A 21,865-nucleotide genomic window follows, 5' to 3' on the forward strand; every position below is an offset into this window, starting at 1 on the left:
CTATTAAAACCAGAGCAGACAGGAAATGTGATTGTTCTTCACACAAAGCAAGCTTGTCACTTCCTCTTCCCCAGCAGAAAGGGGCAGTTTAGAAAAAGAATTTCTTATTTTTCACATAAAGCACAAATGAAACTGTTCTGGGGATGCATCTTTCTACAAAATAGTCCCCCTCACCCATCTCTGGGATCCGTGAGCAGCAGGCCACAGCAGCAGACTCCCAGCAGTGACATACGCACGTTAATAGCCATCTCTATGTGTAACACCATACCATTCTGTTCTCTGCCTTCTGCTTCCACATTTTTTGCAGCACTCAGATACATGGCGACAGATGCTAGTGAAGCACTGCCTTAAAATGGATAACCACATCAAGCACTCCCCCTATGCCAAAATATGAAATCATTGTAATGGTCCAATTCAAACTTTACACAAAAAAGGACCAGTCCTTTTATGCACTTTTCTAATTCCTTTCATACAGGGTTTCCAATGCATATTAGCTGACCCTCCACCTGGAAGCGCTGACTGACAGTTAACTACAGAGCTGTTATTGCAAGTGCAACATCCTGACGTTTATGATTAATTTACCTGTTCATACACATCCAGGTGTGAATCATCTGGAATGACATGTGGGCTGACAGACATCCCACCTGTTTTTAGTTCTATTTTCTGGGCTTGTTCCCTGTAATCAAGGGCTCCACATCCCATCCTGTGAAAAACAAGAGAGATTTACTTCCATTTCCATTGTATGACAAAACCTAAATCCATATGGCATTTGCAAAGTAGACTGTTTAGGCCAATGCTAATTTAACAACTAAACAACTGGGGCATTATCAAGCAATCATAATAGTTTACAAGTTGTAAAAGCTTCACGCCAAGCTCTTCAATTAAAGCATCAAAATGGTGTATTAAGAAGTGTTTTTTATGTACAGGCTTGCTGCCAACATCTATACAGAAAATTAAAAACATCACATAAACTGTTCTCACCAATAAAAAGAACAGATTCCTCCAGCTCAGGTCACCTGGTCTGCTCTATGCCACCCTTGCCACTCTTGATAGGGTTAGTGTTTCTGCGAGTACATGGTGAAATTAAGACTAAAAATCTATCCAAGTGAAAACCTTAATTTCTGCTAGGCTATTTTTCACTTCTATGGATTTTCCAATCTGTTCAGGGAATGCTTATGTTGATACAGAGGAACAAGGCAATGCAGAGACTGATGAAGAAGGGGAAAGGAGCTGGCAACTCTGCAGGGAAGAGGGAACACTACTGTTTCTGCAGGACACCAGCTTACCAGCACTTCCCTTGTATACCAAGGACAGACGTTGAAATTATTAAAACCTGTATTATTTCAGTAATCTATAATATAGCCTGTTGCTTCAGCTTCTGAGAAAGTAAACCTCTCACTTTGTAATGACATTGCAGAAGAGAGGCACGTATGGTTTGAGCTCCTCAGGAAGTGTGTTCAAGCTGGAAACAGCTCTGAAATAAACCACCCCATTGGTTGGCTGAGCACAGTACTGGACAGGAGTTTCATCAGCTGGGGATAAGGAAAAAAACAAAAGCAAAGATCAACCAACAGCTTCGTACTCTAAACACATAAAAGCAAAACAATTTCTTACAAGATCTTCTCATTAAGAGTTATTTTCTGTTGGCACTTCCCATTGCACTGAAAGCAGCACTAAAGGGAGTTGTTGTTTCTATCCATGGTAAGGTAATACATACCTGGACAATTTGAAGACAGAAGTCTGTTGTCGGAGGCCACATTTTAGAGGTAACACTCAAAGTGAATTTTTCTCCCTTATTTTTTGCCTTCATCATGTCAAAGGTTGAAGAAAGCAAGTTCCTACACTGTACATTCTAAGTTATGGTATTAGAATCATAGAATAGTTAGGGTCGGAAAGGACTTTAAGATCATCAAGTTCCAACCCCCCTGCCATGGGCAGGGACACCTCGCTCTAAACCATATTACCCAAGGCCTCGTCCAACCTGGCCTTGAACACTGCCAGGGATGAAGCATTCACAACCTCCCTGGACAACCCATTTCAGTGCCTCACTACCCTAACAGGAAAGAATTTTCTCCTTGTATCCAATCTAAACTTCCGCTGTTTAAGTTTTAACCCATTACTCCTTGTCCTACCACTACAGTCCCTAATGAAGAGTCCATCCCCAGCATCCCTATAGGCCCCCTTCAGATACTGATTAGAATATACACTCTAGCATTTTCACAAAAGCAGGTCATTCTGGCATCAAAATTATACAGTACTTGACACCTGCTGCCAATTTTTGCAGGAAAATGCTAGAAATACACTATAGAACAGTATTACCTGCAAGATACTGACAGAATTGTAAAAAAATGGAGATCCACAGGGTAGCCACCAGCAAAGCAGGGAGAAACTGGCACTGCCAGTTATGAAGAAGGACAATTTATTTTTTTCCTATAGCTCCTGTACATTGTATTCTGTAAGAAATGGGTAGGCAGGGAGAGCAGTAATGAAGGCTCCATGTGCAAGCTCTCAGCAGTGCTGCACGCTGAGTTAGTCTATAGTCAGATGGGAGATTGCTCAAGAGTGGTGGAGCATGCCACCTAGAGGCTCCTCTGCCCGTGGGTCAGAGCAGGAAGCAGGGAGCTTGCTGGCATCAGAAGCCTACTGCCAGACTAGAGGAAATGGACCATAACTATGCACAACAAAGTGAGTACACATGCTCTGCAAAGTGAAAAAGGAGGAAAATCTGGGCAACAACCCAACAGTGCTGCTCTTTTGAGGACAAAACAGTGGTTACACCAACCTACAAGTGTGGTCTCCAGCACGGTGAATGGGATTTTGGGTTCAATGTCGGACACCTTCAGAGCTGGGAGACAAGAGGTATCTTGAGGTTTGCTCTGAAGAGCAATTAATTCCAAACCTAGTAAGGAGACAGAATACCAGTTTGTCATTTTCAGCTTTTAGTGAAAGTGCTGTCAAAGCCTACTGCAGTAATGCAGATTAGAAAGAAAAACACAAGAGTCTGGAGTTTAGAATTTTCTATCAATTCTTCAAAATATTTTACTGAAACAAATTCTGCAGATTATCACATCATAACAACTAACAGAACACTCACTCTATCTTTGCAAATTCTCTTTCCAACGTGTCCTTCATATCCTGTTTGCAGTAACATGCAATTTAGACTTTGAAGAAGTGACATCTGCCAGTCTGTTCTGTGACCCAGCTCTGCAAACACCAACCCAGGCAACTAAAGAACTTGCAGGTAAGAAGCTCCTTCCTAATCCATTCCTCCCAGTTCTTACTCAAGTGCTCTGTCAGTACACTGATGCAGCTAAATTGTGTGTAATTTTACATTCCACCCTTTCTGTTTCCAGCTGGCTACCTCCAAGTACTCTTTAATTTATCTTCGTAAGTAAGACTCATCTGATTTTCTGCTCCCCTATCCCCTGCCTGGTAGCAAAGATTCAGAAGACTTCAGAAGACTAAAGACACTATTTTGGAGGATTTCTGTGATCAGATCACTGCTCTCACAAAACTAGATGACTACCCAAGGTGTCCAAGTTTAAGTCACTGCCCAGAATAAGTTAAACACAACCCACCAATGGCTTTTTAAGTAGACAAAATAAGAAACAAAACTACGAAACAGGAATTTTATAGGAGCATAGGGCAGACCTTGTATGCTCGAAAATAAATAACAGTTTTAAGGTAAATGGTGGAAATAATCTTGTATTTCATGCAAGTTAACATGGGAAAGAATAAGCGGATCAGTACTGCAAAGGAATTTCCTTTCTTCTACCCTAGTGGAGACATTGATCATTCTGGTTTTGCATACTGAAAACAAATGAAACTTACCAGTCATACACTGTAGTGTAAATACTGACTGTAAAGCCCCGTAACACATATACACAAACTTCCAAGAAAAAATACCACCCCTTTCAAAGCAAATGCTGGACTGTGCCTGAGAACTGGAGATACTCTACAGAACAGCTAAAAGAACTGGCTGTGTTTTTAAGCAGTTACCCAAATGAATATATGGAAAACCACGTTAACCTTTTTCAAAGATTTGTGTTTTTTCTTCTTCAGAAAGAGCATTGACCTTTTTTTCCAGCTTTTCTGCTTCCATTTTTGCTTGTTTATCATGGTAGTTTTCCTCTGGACTCATTGTCAGAGTCAATCTATGTGGATTATCCTGCAGAAATGTATCACAAAACAAAGCATTATTAATTTTGAGGGCAACTGCCTCCTGTTTTGCCTCAGACTGTTGCTTCAGCAGCAGCAGATAAAAAGCAGTCTTGTGCATCATTGGGCTTGCATATTATCAAAAGTATCACAAACAGGCAACCTGAACTCTTCATTTCATACAGAACAGCCTGCTACAAGGGTGGGGAAGAGAGGCAGCTCACCACAAGAAACAGCATGAACAGCCTCCTGTGAAGTTTTAGTATAGAGTCAGAATTCCTCAACAGTACTCATTAGTTTAATTAAATCAAAGTTAAACAACTGTACACAACACAACAGAGAAGCATGCCCAAGATTTATCTGGAGAATGTTCTAAGATGGGGAATCTGGTTAAATGCAGGAGGGTTGCATTAAACACCTCTTTAAACCTGCCCAAGCTTGAGTGCACAGAGATTCCATATGATGCAAAATGTGCATGCCTCATCCTGCTCAGAAACGCTTTACATCAGTCTTACTGCCAGAGAACTCCCTGAATTATGAAAGTGGCACAACTGCTGTTGAATTTCTCTTTGTTTATACCGGACTGTGGAATTTTAATAACAATATTACTCAAGCAGCTTCCATTTTATATAATACTGGGAGGCCAGTCAAATGACAGTGACCTCAGAAACTGCCCGTTTTGAAGTAGGAGTCAAACAGCAACATCTGTTACTGACAGACACTGATATTAGGTTGGGACAATGTATCCAGACTCTGTTTTATGAGTATCTCTCTTATGCTTATATGCAAAGACTATGGAAACCTGACTGACTATGGAGTTGAAGAAGGAAATTCAAAATTATCCACACGTAATAAAATGGACAGGATGCACAGCATCCTCTCCATCCCTCTCAGCCTTCCTGCTTTATTTATCTCCGGGTACAATGTTCACAGAGTGTAATCTTCTGATGTAAGAACATCCAACTATTCTTACTGCTTCCTACCCAGTCATGTTTTTGCATTAGCTCCCTTGTCAGAATTGCACAGTAAAGGACATTCTCAAAAATACTGCACCTGTGTTTCTTCCCTACAAAATCCAAAACCTTAACAGCTGTCTACTACTTTCAGACACTAATAATGCCTCTATGAAAACAGATTTAAATTGATGCCATTGCCCCTTGTCTGAGTATAGGAGAACCAGCACCCACTCACTATTAAATCAGGTTGGCAGTCACTTCAGGACAGCTTCAACAATTTGACTGGGGTGTGGGAAAAAAAAAGAAAAAGAAAAAGCCAAAGACAAAAGAAAAAAAAAAGGAAAAAAAAGCCCACAAAAGGAAAGGCAAATAAATCAACAAAAAGTACCAAAAAACACCCCACCCCTCAGGAAAAAAAAATAAAATCACCACAACAACAAAACCCCCCAAAATAAAAATAAAATCACCACCAAAAAACCCCCATCACTTTTGGATTGTTATCACTAGATACTTTCTTTCTGACATTAGTTAGTTCAGGTCTTCAGGACTATTCAATGTTATAATGCCTTCACCATTTCCATTTCTTGAAGAACATATGGAGGGGAAAACAAGAAAACGAGCAGAAAGCAATTGGCACTGACAACACAGTTCAGACAGCAGTTCAGTGAACATGACAAGCACTAGAATGATCTTACTTATTCAAGGAAAAAGAGATACATCTTGCTATGCCAATACTAAGAAACACATAACTAGGCCTGTAACTCTCTGTTCACATCTGAGCTTCTCATTAGGAAACACTCATGTGGCATCAGGCTTCACAGTTCAGTAAAACACTAGTGTTTTATCAATGCTCTAACATGCATGTTTTCAAATGTCCAACTAGACAGTTTTTTCCATTTCAACTATTTAAAGTTAACATGTCTCACTAAAAGTGCTGCTGCTCATCTGCATCTCAAAATATGCAATATGGTTGTAAGAAATTACCCTTAATTTTTAAAGGTAAAACAGTGATATAAAAATTAATACCAAAGACACTTATCTATACGTTTGCCTACCTTAAAATATGTTTTAACTTTTTCCTGAAGAAATGTGGGATTTTCTTTAAGGCACTGCCTGAACCAAGAGACTTTATCTGCAATCCTCAGAAGCTCCACTGGATCCCCATCTTGATTCCAGCAGGAGGCTATATACTGAATAGGAAAGATTAATTAGGTAAGCAGGACAATCCATCTGCATTTCTATAACTGACAAAATCTGTATTCCAAAACCACCTTATCATTTACGTTTGACTAGCAGACATATAATCAGTAGTTCTATATGTCTGGAGAGGCAAAAAAGAAAAAGCATCTGAAATCACTGTTCAGATTAAAGGACTATACTCCATCATCATCTGTCCCCTATTCTATCCTCTAATTTTACCATACCAAACCACCTTCTTTTTTTTCTTTTCCTTCTTTGTTATGCTTACATGTGTATATCTGTATTCTGGAAATCGATCATAATATTCTTTCCTCCTTCCCATTTAAAATGAATTCATTTTTCAGCCCAAGAAAGGAGAAAAGAAACAGGTTGTCAAGACAAAGCAGTACCTGAATTTTACTGTCTATACATTAATTGTAGCAGGTGAAATGACTTATAATAAGGTAATTCAAAAATGTAATATAGCTGGGACTTTGGAGAAAGAAGACACTAAATAACCAGAAATATCCTCAGGATATTTCTTTTTGAAGAATTTTTATTCTAGTTTTATTCTTTAGTTCGAGACTACTGTGTTTGCTCAAGTTGCTATTGAAAGTTATTAAAACACATCACAGGGCAAGTTATCAAAACCTTCTCCATTTCTACCCCATATGAATGTGGTAAAAATGAATGAAAGCAAAATAAAAATTCCAAGACACATGAAAGAGAAAAGCCCTTAAAAGCATATAGAAAACAAATGCATTTGCAGTGTCAAAACCACCTTACTGCTTTAGTTACAAGCTGGTATCACAAGCCTTCCAGGCTTTTCAAGTAATATCTATTATTATCTATTCTGTGGAAATTCCCTAATGTGTTTTAAAGAATAGTTAAATTTTAGACTACACTCAAATTAGTAATTTTGAAATAAAAGCCACCTCATTTGAGGCTTCCATGGGGTCATTACAACAATCCAGTTCTGGTTCTCAGTAAGTAACCTAAAAGCTTAACCATGTATCTAAGAGCATTGCCCAAATGTTTCTTGAACACTGACAGGCTTAGGGCCATGACCACTTTCTCTTGGTGTCATGGTTTAACCCCAGCCAACAGCTCAGCCCCACACAGCTGCTCACTCCCTCCACTCATCACAGGATGCAGGGAAGAAGCAAAAGGGTGAAAGTGAGAAAACTCATGGGTTGAGATAAAGACAGTTTAATAGGTAAAGCAAAGTTACAAATACAAGCAAAGCAAAGCAATGAATGCATTCACCACTTCCTGTGTTCAGGCAGGTGTTCAGGTATCTCCAGTAGAGCAGGGCGCCATCAAGTGTAACATTTACTTGGGAAGACAAACACCATCACCGTGAACATCCTCCCCTTTCCTCCACCCTTACTGATGAGCATGATGTCAAATAGAATGCGATATCCCCTGAGTCAGTTGGGGTCAGTTGTCCTTGTTGCGTCCACTCTCAACTCCTTGCGCACCCTCAGCCTCCTCACTGGTGGGGTGAGAGCCAGAAAAGGCCTTGGCTCTGTGTAATTGCTGCTCAGCAGCAGTCATCCCTGTGTAATCAGCAGTGTTTTCACCACAGATCCTAAACATACCCTCAATACAAGCTATTATGAAGAGATGTAACTCTATCCCAGCCCAAACCAGTACCCCTGAGGAGCTTGTTTCAGTCCTTCCCCACCCTATGAAGCACTCTTTCCTAATATCCACTCTGTACTTCCCTAATGCAGCTTGAAGCCATTTCCTCCTGTCCTATTATTACTGGACACCACAGAGAATACTCCACTATCTCCTGCTCCTCTTCCCATCATGAGGGAGTTATAGACAGTAATGAGGTCACCCCTCAGTTTTTTCTTTTCTAAGCTGAACAAACCTAGTATCCTCAGCAGCTCCATGTAAGTCATGCCCTCTAGTCATTTCAGCATCTTTGCTGCCCTCCCTTGGACATGTTCTGATACTGTTATGTGCTTGTATTGTGGAGCCCAATATTGCACACAGTGCTCAAGGTGACAACACGCCAATGCTAAGTGTGGGACAACCACTTATTTCTACCAGTTAACTGTACTGTCATTAATGCACCCCAGCATATGGTTGGTCCTTTTTGCCTTTATGTGACTCATACTGAACTTACCATCAACAAAAACCCCAGATCCCTTTGATCATAGGACGAGAGAGTAGTCTGGGTTGGAATGGAATTTTAAAGGTCACCTAGTCCAACCCCCTACAATGAGCAGGGACACCTTCAACTAGATCAGGTTGTTCAGAGCCCCTTCCAACCTGATTCTGAATGTTCCAGGCCCTTTCTGAAAGGCTGCACTCCACCCTAACCCCCCAGTCTATACGTACATCCAGGATTACACTGTCCCAGGTGCAAAATCCACATTTGTCCTTATTGGATTTCATACAGTTTGTGATTGCCCAGCATTCTGATCTATCAAGATCTCTCTGTAAGGCCTCTTTACTCTTGAGGGAATCAACAATTCTTCCTAATTTAGTATCACCAGAAAATGTACTTAGTGTACACGCAACTCCTATGTCCAGGTCATTGATAAAAACATTGAAGAGAACTGACCTTAAAATTGAGCCCTGGAGAACACCCCTAGTGACTGGCCGCTAGTCAGATATTATCCCATTTACTAAGATTCTCAGCCCCACCTTTCAGTCAACAGTTCACCTATGGTGTTGTGTCTTAAATCAATAAATCACACACAGCAAAGTCCTAATTTTAAAGCTTGCACAGCACTGGAGTACAGCATGGAAGTTAAGAGAATTTTTACCACATGACATTTAAAATTACACATGCTGTCATCTGTGATAGCCAAAGTGGCTTCATAAAAGGCAAACAGTGCCCCACTAATCTGGTAGCATCTCTACACCTGTGCTGGTGCAATGACCAGTAATCAGTACAAGCTGAAGAGTGGTTTGAAAGCAGCCCTGAAGAGGAGGGCTTGGGGATACTGGTAGATGAAAAATTGGATATGAAGCTGCCGTATCTGCTTGCAGCCCAGAAAGCTAATCGTATCCTGGGCTGCAGCAAAAGAAGCATGGTCTGCAAACTGAGAGAGGCAACTCTCTCCCTTTACTCCACTCTCATGAGACCCCACCTGAAATACTGCATCCAGCTCGGCGGCCCACAGGACAAGACAGCCATTGACCTGTTAGAACAGATCCAGAGGAGGGCCACAAAAATGATCAGAGCTGAAGAACCTCTCCTGTGAAGACAGGCTGAGACAATTTGAACTGCTGAGCCTGAAGAAGAAAAAGGCTCAGGGGAGACCTTATTGCAGCCTTTCAATATATGAAGGGGGCTTTTAAGAAAGACAGAAACCTTTAACCACGGCCTGTACCCACAAGACAAGCTGCAACGGTTTTAAACTGAAAGAGGGTAGATTCGGATTAGACGTAAGGAAGAAATTCTTCATAATGAGGGCGGTGAGACACTGGAAAAGATTGCCCTGAGAAGTTCTGAATGCCCCATCACTGGAAACATTCAAGGCCAGGTTGGATGGCATCTAGTGGAAGATGGCCATGCCCATGGTAGGGAGGTTGGAACCAGATGATCTTTAAAGGTTCCTTCAAACCCAAACCATGCTGCAATTCCATAATTAGTTATAACTAGGTCCCTTTCAGGCCCTTTTCAAGGTCAGCTTCTAAAACATGACCTCAAGGAAGCAAACTGAAGTATAACCCTCCTCTATGGGAATATTAACACCAAATGTTGCATGGCTGGTGTTTAAAAGCAACAATGGTTTAAGAGCTTTTTGTTGTAGAATTAAGTCCTAATAATTGTAACAACTTCAGGACTAAAAAATGTTGAAAGGTAAAATATATGCATAAATATTCCATCAGTCACAGTAACTCACACAATCTGAAAACATGCTAGGAAGTGCTGGCTATCAAAGTGAGGCACATTTTACCAGATCCTACTATGAAACATGACAGGCAGTTAAATATCCACAATCTGTCTGTTTCACTGTATGGTAATCTGATTTGAAACAGATCTTGGTTGTGCTCTCCCATTTGTAAGTCTCACATTAATCCAGGGCTCCAGCATACAAAGTTAGGTAAAGAAGCAAAAGAATGAACTCCTGTTCATGCTGAAGATGATGAACACTTGAGAGACAGAAAGCAAATGAGCTGCTAAGCAACTGAAGTTGCTGTAGAGCAGAAAAAAAAACAGAGGACGCTGGAGAACAAGTGGCAGCAGGAAGCCCTGATTTCCAAACTGACTGCAAATACTGTAGCTAACTCATTCCCAAGTTTACCAATGATTTCCAGGCTCACAAAGACACCACATTCTGCTGTGGAACATGTTTTCTGTAACACCTTTGTCTCAAATTCTGGTAGAGTTTTGGTATAAAAATTTGAGGCCAAGAACTGAATTAGTATGTTTTCACTTGTGAATCATGAAATTAAATTACAACAATACAACCCTAAATTCCATAGAAAAATACAGGCCTTCTATTTGATTTTTAAAAATACACAGACATCTAGCTAAAACACATAGTTGCAAGAGCCAGTATGGCATGCCTCCTGCAGAAGCAATCAGTGCTTCTGCAATTAAATCTACTATTACACAGTATCACAGTATCACAGTAGGTTAGAGATTGGAAGGGACCTCAAAAGATCATCTAGTCCAATCCCCCTGCCGGAGCAGGAACACCTAGATAAGGTTACACAGGAACGTGTCCAGGCGGGTCTTGAATGTCTCCAAAGAAGGAGATTCCACAACCTCCCTGGGCAGCCTGTTCCAGTGTTCCGTCACCCTCACTGAGAAGAAGTTTCTTCTCAGGTTTAAGTGGAACCTCTTGTGCTCCAATTTGTATCCATTACCCCTTGTCCTTTCATTGTTTGCCACTGAGAAGAGCCTGGCTCCATCCTCGTGACACTCCCCCTTTATATATTTATATACACTAATAAGGTCACCCCTCAATCTCCTCTTCTCCAAACTGTAGAGACCCAGCTCCCTCAGTCTTTCCTCATAAGGGAGATGCTCCACTCCCTTAATCATCTTAGTTGCCCTGCGCTGGACTCTCTCCAGCAGGTCCCTGTCCTTTTTAAACTGAGGGCCCCAGAACTGGACACAATATTCCAGATGAGGTCTCACCAGGGCAGAGTAGAGGGGAAGGAGGACCTCTCTCGACCTACTAACCACCCCCCTTCTAATACACCCCAGGATGCCATTGGCCTTCTTGGCCACAAGGGCACAGTGTCGGCTCATGGTCACCCTGTCGTCCACCAGGACCCCCAGGTCCCTCTCCCCTACACTGCTCTCTAACAGGTCGTTCCCCAGCCTATACTGGAACCAGGGGTTGTTCCTGCCCAGATGCAGGACTCTACACTTTCCCTTATTATATTTCATCAAGTTATTCCCCGCCCAGCTCTCCAGCCTGTCCAGGTCCCTCTGGATGGCAGCACAGCCTTCTGGCGTGTCGGCCACCCCTCCCAGCTTAGTGTCATCAGCAAACTTGCTGATAGTACACTCAATTCCCTCATCTACTATTCAGGCAAAGAAAACAGGTTCACTGCCTGCTTAAGTCACACATTGTGGAATCCAGTGATAAGCTTAAAGGCTATGGAATAGAAGAAAGAAGGATACCTGAGATGACAAAGCCCTTAAGTTAAAAGTTACAAAATGACCCCCTATTTTTTAAAGACATAGACAATAGATTTCTTATCCGTTCCTAAAAAACCACCTCACATAGGCACATGTATGGACTTACAGATGTCAGGGCAAGCCCAAAACTTGTAGACTGATGCTTCAGCTGGATTTCAATTTTGTGAAGTAGAGCTTCAATCCTATCTTCCTCAAATCCTTTCCTTTGGGAAGGGGTGAAGACAGAAGGAAATCAGACCCATTAACACTAATCACTTTAAGTGAAGTCATGAAAAGGAATTATAACATCGATAAAGAAAGCATTACAACATAATGCCTTCCACACTGAATTAAAATTGATATGAAATAATCTTATCATGCTGTGTCATTTAGTGAAAATGCACTAATATCATTAAACTGAAGGTTATGCTGATGAATATGGTACAATAGAGGAAGTGGCAGATGCAAGTTTTGAGAGTACTGAATAGTGGTGCATTTATTTTAATATAACTAAATTTTTAAGGTATGCTATGCCTATATATCATTATTACTACCCAATTGAAAAATATTGTAGGAAAGAACTAATTCTATTCTCAAAACTTTAATATTACTCACGCAATAACATCATCAACTGTTCTGGCAATTATCTGCTTCACAGTATCAATGTCTCTTTCAGCAATACCCTGTAGACCCACACTGAAATAAGCTTCTCTTGTTGAGCCATTAAACCTAGAATAAAGCATATTCAGAAGTACTACAACTTAAGCATTAAACCTGCTAACAAAGGCAAAAGAGGGGGAAAACATCCATCATTTTCACATACACACACGCAGCATTTTAAAAGCCAGACAGAAAGAAAAATAATTACCAAAGAGGCAAGAAATGAAACTTAAAAGCATTTTTTTTGTTCAGTAGTAGCAGCCACTGTTAAGAAAACATACAGCATATGATATTAGAGAAAGAAAAAAAATTATGAAAGAAAAGCCGGTCTTTTCTGTTCATCTTGCCATCCATATGTAAGTACTTCCAGATAAAAAAAGACTCTGGTTTTAAGGTGAAAATTTTGGCTGCCTGTGATGCCAAACATACATTCTACTTAAGTAGTTGAGTGGAATAGCACTTTTAAAGCAGCGCTTGTAAAGTAAGTGGTAAAGGCAAATGAAGTGTTCCATGTTAGTTGCAATTATTTTTCAGTAGCACTTAAACCCACAGAAGTAAATATAATTTTGTCCAAGCTGTCAGGCATGGTTAATCCTAAGAGCTCCTCTTTACAGAGACAAATGGACAGTTACACAAATACAGAACACCTAGTAGTTTGAAGCAAAGCCAGCAAACAAAAAAGCATTTTCCTGGTTTTGGCTGGGACAGCTAATTTTATCTAAACTCTAAACACCCACTATTCCATGACTTAAAACCACAGAAAGAATTCAGTGGCAGACTCAAGTGTTGGATTCTTGAACACTGATCTCTAGACTCAAACGTGTTTTACACCGATCCATCAGCACAGTCACTAAGGCAAATTAAAGCTGTACAGTTCAACCCCGTATTACTGTAGTCAACCTGGAAGAGGCCCAGCTGACAAAACATACAACTCAATCACTACTTCATTGTCTAAGGATAGATTTCTACTGCCATGCTCTGTAAAGTTTAGGTGTCTGCATGGCACTGTCATGCATGACACAGGACTTGCAAGAAGTCCATGACTTCACGCAGAGACAGTTCAAGTCAGGCAGAGTATATTAAAATCATAGATGAGTATATTAAGGTTTCCCAACCAAACACTTAAGACAGTCAGTGGAGACAAAGGCATTATTTTTGTCATCATGAAGTAAAAAATCAGATTAATCACACCCTGAAAGCACTGCTTCCTTTATGCTGATGATAAAGGCAAACTACAATGAGCAGCTGAGTGTGTAGTTAGGTGAAGACAATCCACCCCCCCACCCCCCCTTAGTCTGCAGCACAAAGCTTGCTTAGAAGACTGGCTGCAAGAGCTACATCTTGAATAAGTAAGTGCTGGCAGAAATACCCTTTTGTACCAAAGTGATGGCCAGTTAATGGCACCAAATTGCACAAAAGCACATTTGTGCCAAACCTACTACTAAGTCACAGAATTAAAAGCAAAAAAGCAAAGGTAGCACAGCACAGAGAAGAGCTAGCAAACTCTTCTAAATAGTACTAAATGGCCAAGATGAAAACCCCAAACAAATTAGGGCACTGAATGTATACCATGTTCTTATCTACACATTTTCTTGTTCATAAGCTTTAAACAGTACAACTTAGTTTAAACTAACACAGCTTCTATCAAATTATTTTGACAAGCCAAAAATTACACTTGAGAATGCTTTATAGATCAACAATAGAAACTCTTAGGATGTTTTAATATTTAAATATTATTCTAGCGTAAATTGACTGTATGAGAGATGACTTCTCACAACATAATACCGGTTTTTTACTTTCCTAATACTGCTTACAGAAATATAAATGGTGACACTTACCCAACATCAGGAGAAAAATCTGTACCAACACCAGACTCAATTAAGGCTTTGTAAAAAGGAGAATTCGGCCCATCCACCAACAATGAAGACAACAGGCTTAGTGTGAATGTTTCAAAAGTGTCTGTAATACTGAAGAAAAATTAACAGTTCTTAAAAAGCATCAAGCTATGAATATGTGACACTCAGCATCGAGTTAATTTCAAAAGAGTTATTTCTACAAAACAATGCATAGGGTGTGAGGCAGAAGTAACCATCAGTTATAAACACTGCACCAAACCTTGGGGAAGTAAGAAAGTCCTGCATCTTTCACTTGTAACTAGAAGTAAAGCAAGTTGAATTAGGCTGCAAGGGTAAAGTTAGCAGTAGGGTCATATGGAAAAGCTTGCACATGGCAGGAAACTGAAAGACAGGAAGCCATTGTTCCCAATAGCCTAATCAACTGAACAATTCTGTGATTTTCAGCTGACTTTCCTTATATCCATCTGCTAAAGAAAAAGACAGGAAAATTTCTGCTTAGCAATTAAACTTTCATTTACTAAAGCAGGATGTGTCTGGCTTTCCCATGGCATTATTTACCTTAAAGATGACATTTATGAAGAGGGACTGAAGAACATGAAACATGGTGCACCTTGCCTAAAGTTCTAAAATGAGCCTTTGATTCAGAATTTCATTTTGATACACTTACTCTGTCAACAAGTAGCTCACACTGACAGTTGTTTGTTTAGAAGGATCTGCAGCAAATGAATCTAAGCCACATGTTACACTGTGTTCTCTCTGTAAAGCATAATAAATACATTTGACGCAGACTGCACTCAGAGCAGAAGTTACAAATAAAAAATGACTGATCGCATACAGATACTCATCACTAAGTTAAATATTCATGATTAAATACACTAACAGAATATCCTAAAAAAATATGACTGGTATCTCAGTTTTTTACAGATGGAGAACAGATGAGAGGATCAAGAAAATTTGGCCATAATTAACACTCTGAGCTGGGTTTCAAAGAAATGCTTAGACTTCTGGACAAGCCAGGGAAGAAAAGGGCCGGGGGGGGGGGAGGCGGAAAAAGAAAAGAATGGAAAAAAGTATTTTTTACACCAATGTTTGAGAGCTTAGGTACCATTAGAAGGCATATTTTCTGACACTAAGTACCAATATTTCTATTTGTATCAGTAGGACTAAAGGTTTTCCATTAAGAAAAACTTCAGAGCTTCAAATGATGAGGGACTTGAAAACTGTAAATAAGAAAAATAAACAACTGCACATAATCATTACAGTACTGAAACTCGAAAGTAAGTGCAGTTTTTCCCTGTTGGAATCAAACCTAAAAATGCCTCAGCTCATTTACACACAAACACAATTCTAAACAAAAAAGTAACACCAGTAGCCTGGTCTAAAATATTAACCTGTCATATCCATGTTCTGCCATTTCAAGATTGGATGTGTGCCACTTCTTTTTGTTTATTTCTTTTTTATTTTTACTTACTGGCTTTTCCCAGAGTTTTTGTTTCGGGATGTCAGTATTTGACTCAATTCTGTCAAATTTTATCAATGCTTCCTCGTGTATTTGTTTCAAATGGTGCTCCAGTGGAAAATTACCATAAGTGAAAAATCTGCATTTCAGATTAAAAATTGGCATTAAGTAACATATTTTACATGAAAATTACAGTAACAGCTTTTATCATATTCTCCTACATTAATGACCCACCAGTTTGCCACAGATCTCCCAGTAAATTACACATTTTCCAGCTTCTGTTTTATGCTCTGGAGCCACAAAAAGTTAGAAGTTGTTTAGTTGCAGCAATATATAATCTTCCAAGAAAAAAGTAATAATTGAAGCCAGAATCCCAGTTTTGTTGTTTTTTCTGAAGTTTTAGAAGACAAAATTACTGTGGTCCTCACACATCATGTATAAAATACTGTGATCCGCATCTTGACGGATCTATAAAACATGCCTGGGCTCTGTGGGTCAGTCTACCATGCATATTCCCATGCCTGCATGAAACACTGATGATTTCCACTTGATTAAACATGAGTATGAAGTATGGTTTAGTGTGAGGCGTCCCCACCCATGGCAGGGGGGTTGGAACTAGATGATCTTAAGGTCCTTTCCAACCCTAACTAGCCTATGATTCTATGTCCCAGGTGAATATTACTCCCCCATTAAAATCTAAACACAGGTACAGCAGAATACTTGGGATGCTGAGAAAAAGAAAGGGTGGCAATTCATCATCATGACACAAGTTGATGTTCCATAAGTGAATTCATGAGACTAAGACTGACCACCAATTTGGCAGAGAAGAAACATTCTCCTGCATATCACTTTTAAATTGACTTTTAGCTTAAATACCTTATTAGTACCAACAGAATTAGCATCAAATGAATATCCACTATTTAGAACCTGGTACAGTAATATGTGATTCAGAAGCAAATGAGAAGCCATTCATTTGGATCTCCTTTTTATAACTTAATCTGTGTTGACTTCAAGGAGGGAAGGAACCCCTAGACTCATCTGTACTAAGTGTATCATAACTCCCTAACATTATTGCCAAATATTTTTTAGTATGCTCACTCCATTTCCCCCACAACCTATGAGTTCAAGGTAAAACATCTGCATACAAAAATCGCCCAAATAGATCCTCACAATCAAGCAGGAAAATGCAGTCTAGAAAGTCAGCCCTCTCTGTTGCATGCCTCCAATCCACCCCTCATTGCTCTTAGATCAATCCCTTGCTTCAGTGCTGTCCTAGCTACTGTAGGCCATAGGTTACTTAAGTTGCTGGCCAAATGAACAGATTGCTGGTTTTCCCCTCACAAACATACTCACAGAGTGCTAACACACTACATAACCTAGAACACTAGTCACAAATTTCAGATACCTGGAATTGCTTGGATGATAATGTGTAGCATGGAACTGTTTAAGCTGCTCCCACGTAAGATCGGGAATACATAACGGATCTCCACCAGATATTACACCATATGTGTGATCAGGTAGGATTTTATTCTGCAGGTGCTGCGCAAATATCCTCTCATTATCTGTCTTAAGATGAAAACACCACATTTTAGTAAAAGTCATCAAAACATTTTAAAAATAAAAGGTGCTCAATAATAAGACCTCAGAGCTCTAACTTAGACAAGAACTCTTCGAACAAGCATTTTGTTCTGTAGTCCCACATACTTTAATAAAACTAGCTGTGCTTTAAGTTTAAAAGAAAATTCCTCAATAAAACCCATTAACAAGGTGCTCTTTTCTACATAAACAAACTTCTGACAGGCTAATGTTAAGAATGACAATGCAACAGATTGTTAACTTTACTGAGAACTTAAATTCGATAAAGGAGGAATGGAGATCTCTGGTGATTGATACTGATAACCAGCCATTGATAACCTGCAGCTTAAACCACTTCACCATGTACCAGATCTCAAACCAAACATTCACAAAACTTACAAATGCCCCTTTCATTTCATTAAAAACAACTCCTTTGAAGACTAGAGGTGTTTGAGGATCAGCTGGGTTCTCATGCTCTAATCTCCACCCTTCTTGCCTGAAAAGAAAACCAGGAAGCGTTGGGAGTTCAAAAGTTTTATTTTCTTCTTGTTTTTAAACATAAAACTTGCACATACCCCAAGTTGACCACATCTTACCAAAAATCTAGTTGCCGCAAACATGGAAAGAAAGCTGCATCCAAGTACACTGACAGGAGATTCTGAAAATCCTTGGGATTTTGTGTTGAAAATGGATAGAGTGTGTAATCGCTAGCTGTATATAAATAAATGTAAAAAGATCAGAATTTTAGAAAGTCTAAGATGCATTCTGCCCTCATTTATTTTTTATTTCTCATCCATATAAATAACTGCAAGAGAAAAAGCTTAATAAACGGAAATTTTTTGCTGAGAAATACACAGAAGTTCAATACTGCAATTATTTTCGCCATGAAAGCTTTGCTTTCACCATATATAATTAAATACATTGTTGTATACTATACAGATCCAGCTCTACTGGGACTTTGTAAAGTGCCAAGTTAGTAAGACCTATTTTGTTGTCTTGCATTGTTAGTTTTTTAATATCTCACAACATTCACACTTAATAATAATGGCTCTTCAAAAGGAAATTTAAGAGAGCCAACAGATAGCTCTATTGCAATAAAACCTCTTGCTCTTTAAGTGGCTTTACTCTTGGCTCACCTGTGAATGCATTCATAAAGGTGGACAGAGACCTGTTTAACATTTTAAAGAATGGATCTCTGCAAGGATACTTCTGAGAACCACATAACACAGTGTGCTCAAGAATATGCGGGACCCCAGTGCTGTCCATTGGAGTAGTTCTGAACTGTATACTGCAAGACAGAGAGCACAGAAGGGTATGTAGTTATTTCTGCTGAGAAGTCAACCCACCTCCTATCTGCAGCTGTGATTTATGGGAACGTTATCACCTTCTAGTAGCTAAAATGACACAAAGGAGGATGCAGAGTTCTTAAGATTCTTGAGTACTCGGCCACTGCTTCCAGAGGGTGTACAACCTATGCACTTCTTTTTGTGGAGGTAATACATAAGTTTTCAGCACATAACTAAATACAAAGGGCTCAGAAAAAAAAAAACTTCTCGGAAGGTTATGGAAAAAAGAACTGGTCTACATCTTGTAACTATTAGGCAGTTTATCAGAAAGTCCAGTTTTCAGCTCACCAATGCAGAAGAATTTATAAGAAATCCGAAATAGTTTAGTGTAGAGCCGTAAAGACAGCTGGAGACATGCCCTGCAAAAAGAGGCTGAGGACATTGGGCTCATTTAACCTGGAGAAGGAAAGACAACAGGGGACTCCATAGCTGCCTTCCAATACCTACAAGGTGATGATGAAGTCAAGTTCTTTGCACAGATATGCCTGATGGAAGGACAAGAGACAACGTTCATAAATTCAAGCAAGGAATGTTCCAACTCTATAGTACAGATAGAAGCATCCCACCATATCAACAGTCAAACATTAGGAATGGGTTGTCCAGACAGTTTGCATTATCTCAGTATTCTGAAGTTTCCAAGGCCCACCTGGATAAATGTCTAAGGAACCACACCTGAATTAAGTGCTGACCCTGTTTTGAGCAGCAGACTGAACAACAGATCTTATGACAGCCGTTCAATGTGAAAAACTCTAAGCAAGTCCCACAGAAGAACTATCCTCTGTTATCACAGAAAAATCCAGTTATGAAGCTGGATTCCAATTTAGAAACTATAAGGTGATAACGAGATGAAATGTGCTAAACATGTATTAATGTTTTACCTGAACAGATTATTGGAGTCCTCCCGGGCCACATGTAAATACCTGGCTCCTGTTTTGTCATGACTAAGCTTCACTGCAGTGAGAAACAGCTCAGGAACAGCTGTTACCTGCATTGGAAGAAAACATCTGCATTACAGTGTGACTGCAAGTAGGTCAAATAAATCATGCATGATAAAGCAATGATCAGTTTCATCCTGTATATAGTACTGCCATGTACAGTGTTACATAAATTCTTTGTTTCCGTGGTATGTTGGAGAAAAAAAAATAAGTATGTAAATGAAAAAAAAATACAATTTTAAGAACCAATGAAAATAAGACTACAACCACAGAACTATACTCTTCTACTATAGGTACGTAGACCAGAACAAATCCATCAAAAATACAAAGAAAGGCATATATTCAAATGCCAGTGGTTAGGGCAACCAAAGAAGTATCAATGAACCCAGTTCTACCACTAGCTCTGGCACTAGCAATCACTTTTTGCAAATTACCTCTACTCTGCATCTGCTTTTTACTTTCAGAAAGCAATTTGACATATAATTCCCACTGCAGTTTCTTAACAAAGGTATTAAAAGCATCTTAGAAGATAAAATATTAGTTGAATATATTTCATGAAGCAGCACACAGTGAAGTTGTCACCTGTCAGGACTTTTGGAAGACCAGACCAAATGCTCAGCATCTGTGGCAGACACACAAACTCCTGCAGCGTGTAATTTACTTTAGCATAGAGCTAGATCCATACAGGAACATGTGTTAGTTACCTAAAGGATGTGGTTGCAGAGAGACAACTACAAGTAACAAATACACTTTCTTAACTGACCACCCAAAGCATCTAGTGTGCAGCTCCTAGCCTCATTTAGGCGCCTTCCAGACAAGGCAATATTTACCTACACACAAACACAGAGGATTCACAGGTGGAAGTCGATGCTCACCTGCTTTACAGTGAACCCATGGATTTGCTCGCCCACCCGGTACTGCAGCGCTCGTTCATTAGCGGAAATGCTCCTCCATCTCCACGACTTCCGATTCGAAAACCTGAAGGAACACTTCCTTTTCAGACAAACACGCTCCCACCACCGGTGCTACAACACCGAACGACACACCGGCCCTCACCGCGGCGCCGGGGAACAGAGGCGGGGGCAGCTGGGAACACGCCGTAGTCCCACCGGCCCGCAGCGAGGAGCCGCCCTGGGGAGCGGGGCCGCCCGGCTCCCGCACGGCGCTCCTGCTCCCCGCCAGGGACACGGCACGTCGCCCTCCGTCCTTGGGCTGAGGGCGAAGGAGCCGGCTGCAGCGCGGAGCGCGCCCAGGCCCGCGGCGAGCCCGGGGCGGCAACGAGGGGGCCGGCAGGACCAGGCCCAAGAAGGATCGGCGGAGCCTCCACCCGCTCTCCCTATCTCCCTCCTAGTCCTTACCGGCTGCGGCTCAGCAGCACCCCAGCCGCCCGGTAGCGGCTCCACATGGCTCGGCGCCTCACTGGAACAGGACGGGCCGCACAGCCGGACCAGCGCAGGCGCCACGGCCCCTGCCCGCATTGGCGGCGGAGAGAGGCTCCGCCCGCCCGGCCGCGGTCCGCCCCGTGCTGCGGCAAGCCGTCTTGGGAGAGGGGCAGCGGTAGGGTCACGGCGGGCGGTCCGCGGTGGGGGAATGTGCGGTGTGCCGATGGTGGGTTGCGGTGCTCAACCCCAACATGGCAATTCAGATACACCTTTCAAGGGCTGTATCTCTGCTTGCCCGTTTCTTGCTAATGCGTCTTAGTATGTTTATGCAAAGATCTTGTGAGGAAAACAAGTAAACAGGAGTACGTGGGAAGATAAACCAGGCTTTAATCCGGCAATTGTGTCTGTGTGTGCAGAGCCTTTATCAGCTGCACAAGGCCAGGGAGGTGCAGGGACAGCACGGGTTAGATAAGCCAGCAGAGACACAGATGTACTTCTCCCAGTCAGTATCATCACAAGGACCTCAGTGAAGATTCACAGGATGTCCTTGTACCTACCTGGAAAGTGCTGGTACATGCCTAGGCTTTTATTTCTTCCATTTTGCAAACTCATACGATTTTTAGATAGTAACTTGATAACTGATTTTATATCGTACATCCATGAGGTTTCCCAGCATCTGCAAAGTGCAGCCACCAAACTCATTCCTGAACACGAAAGCCTGGCTATCTGTTTAGATTTAAAAGGCTTGATGCCAAAA

General features: G+C 40.8%; 1 protein-coding gene across 1 annotated transcript in view; it reads right to left on the reverse strand.

Moving 5' to 3' along the window:
* Positions 1-21,237, reverse strand: part of PITRM1 (pitrilysin metallopeptidase 1) — a 30,426-nt gene extending 9,189 nt beyond the window's left edge. The window contains exons 1-17 of the mRNA XM_061349797.1: positions 21,085-21,237; positions 20,602-20,704; positions 19,670-19,776; positions 18,582-18,733; positions 18,042-18,156; positions 17,845-17,941; positions 17,276-17,436; positions 15,883-16,009; positions 15,079-15,167; positions 14,394-14,522; positions 12,511-12,624; positions 12,023-12,119; positions 6,170-6,304; positions 4,030-4,168; positions 2,783-2,899; positions 1,400-1,532; positions 583-703 (exon numbers count right to left, since the gene is read on the reverse strand). Of these exons, the coding sequence (XP_061205781.1) occupies positions 583-703; positions 1,400-1,532; positions 2,783-2,899; positions 4,030-4,168; positions 6,170-6,304; positions 12,023-12,119; positions 12,511-12,624; positions 14,394-14,522; positions 15,079-15,167; positions 15,883-16,009; positions 17,276-17,436; positions 17,845-17,941; positions 18,042-18,156; positions 18,582-18,733; positions 19,670-19,776; positions 20,602-20,704; positions 21,085-21,131 (1,983 nt within the window). The 5' untranslated portion in view covers positions 21,132-21,237. The remainder of the gene's footprint in view (positions 1-582; positions 704-1,399; positions 1,533-2,782; positions 2,900-4,029; positions 4,169-6,169; positions 6,305-12,022; positions 12,120-12,510; positions 12,625-14,393; positions 14,523-15,078; positions 15,168-15,882; positions 16,010-17,275; positions 17,437-17,844; positions 17,942-18,041; positions 18,157-18,581; positions 18,734-19,669; positions 19,777-20,601; positions 20,705-21,084) is intronic.
* Between the last annotated feature and the right edge of the window lie 628 nt (positions 21,238-21,865).

Source organism: Neopsephotus bourkii, unplaced genomic scaffold, assembly GCF_033783945.1.
Source record: "Neopsephotus bourkii isolate Nb327-2 ecotype Australia unplaced genomic scaffold, CSIRO-AGI_Nbou_v1 NB_53, whole genome shotgun sequence".
In the NCBI taxonomy this organism is placed as follows: domain Eukaryota; kingdom Metazoa; phylum Chordata; class Aves; order Psittaciformes; family Psittacidae; genus Neopsephotus; species Neopsephotus bourkii.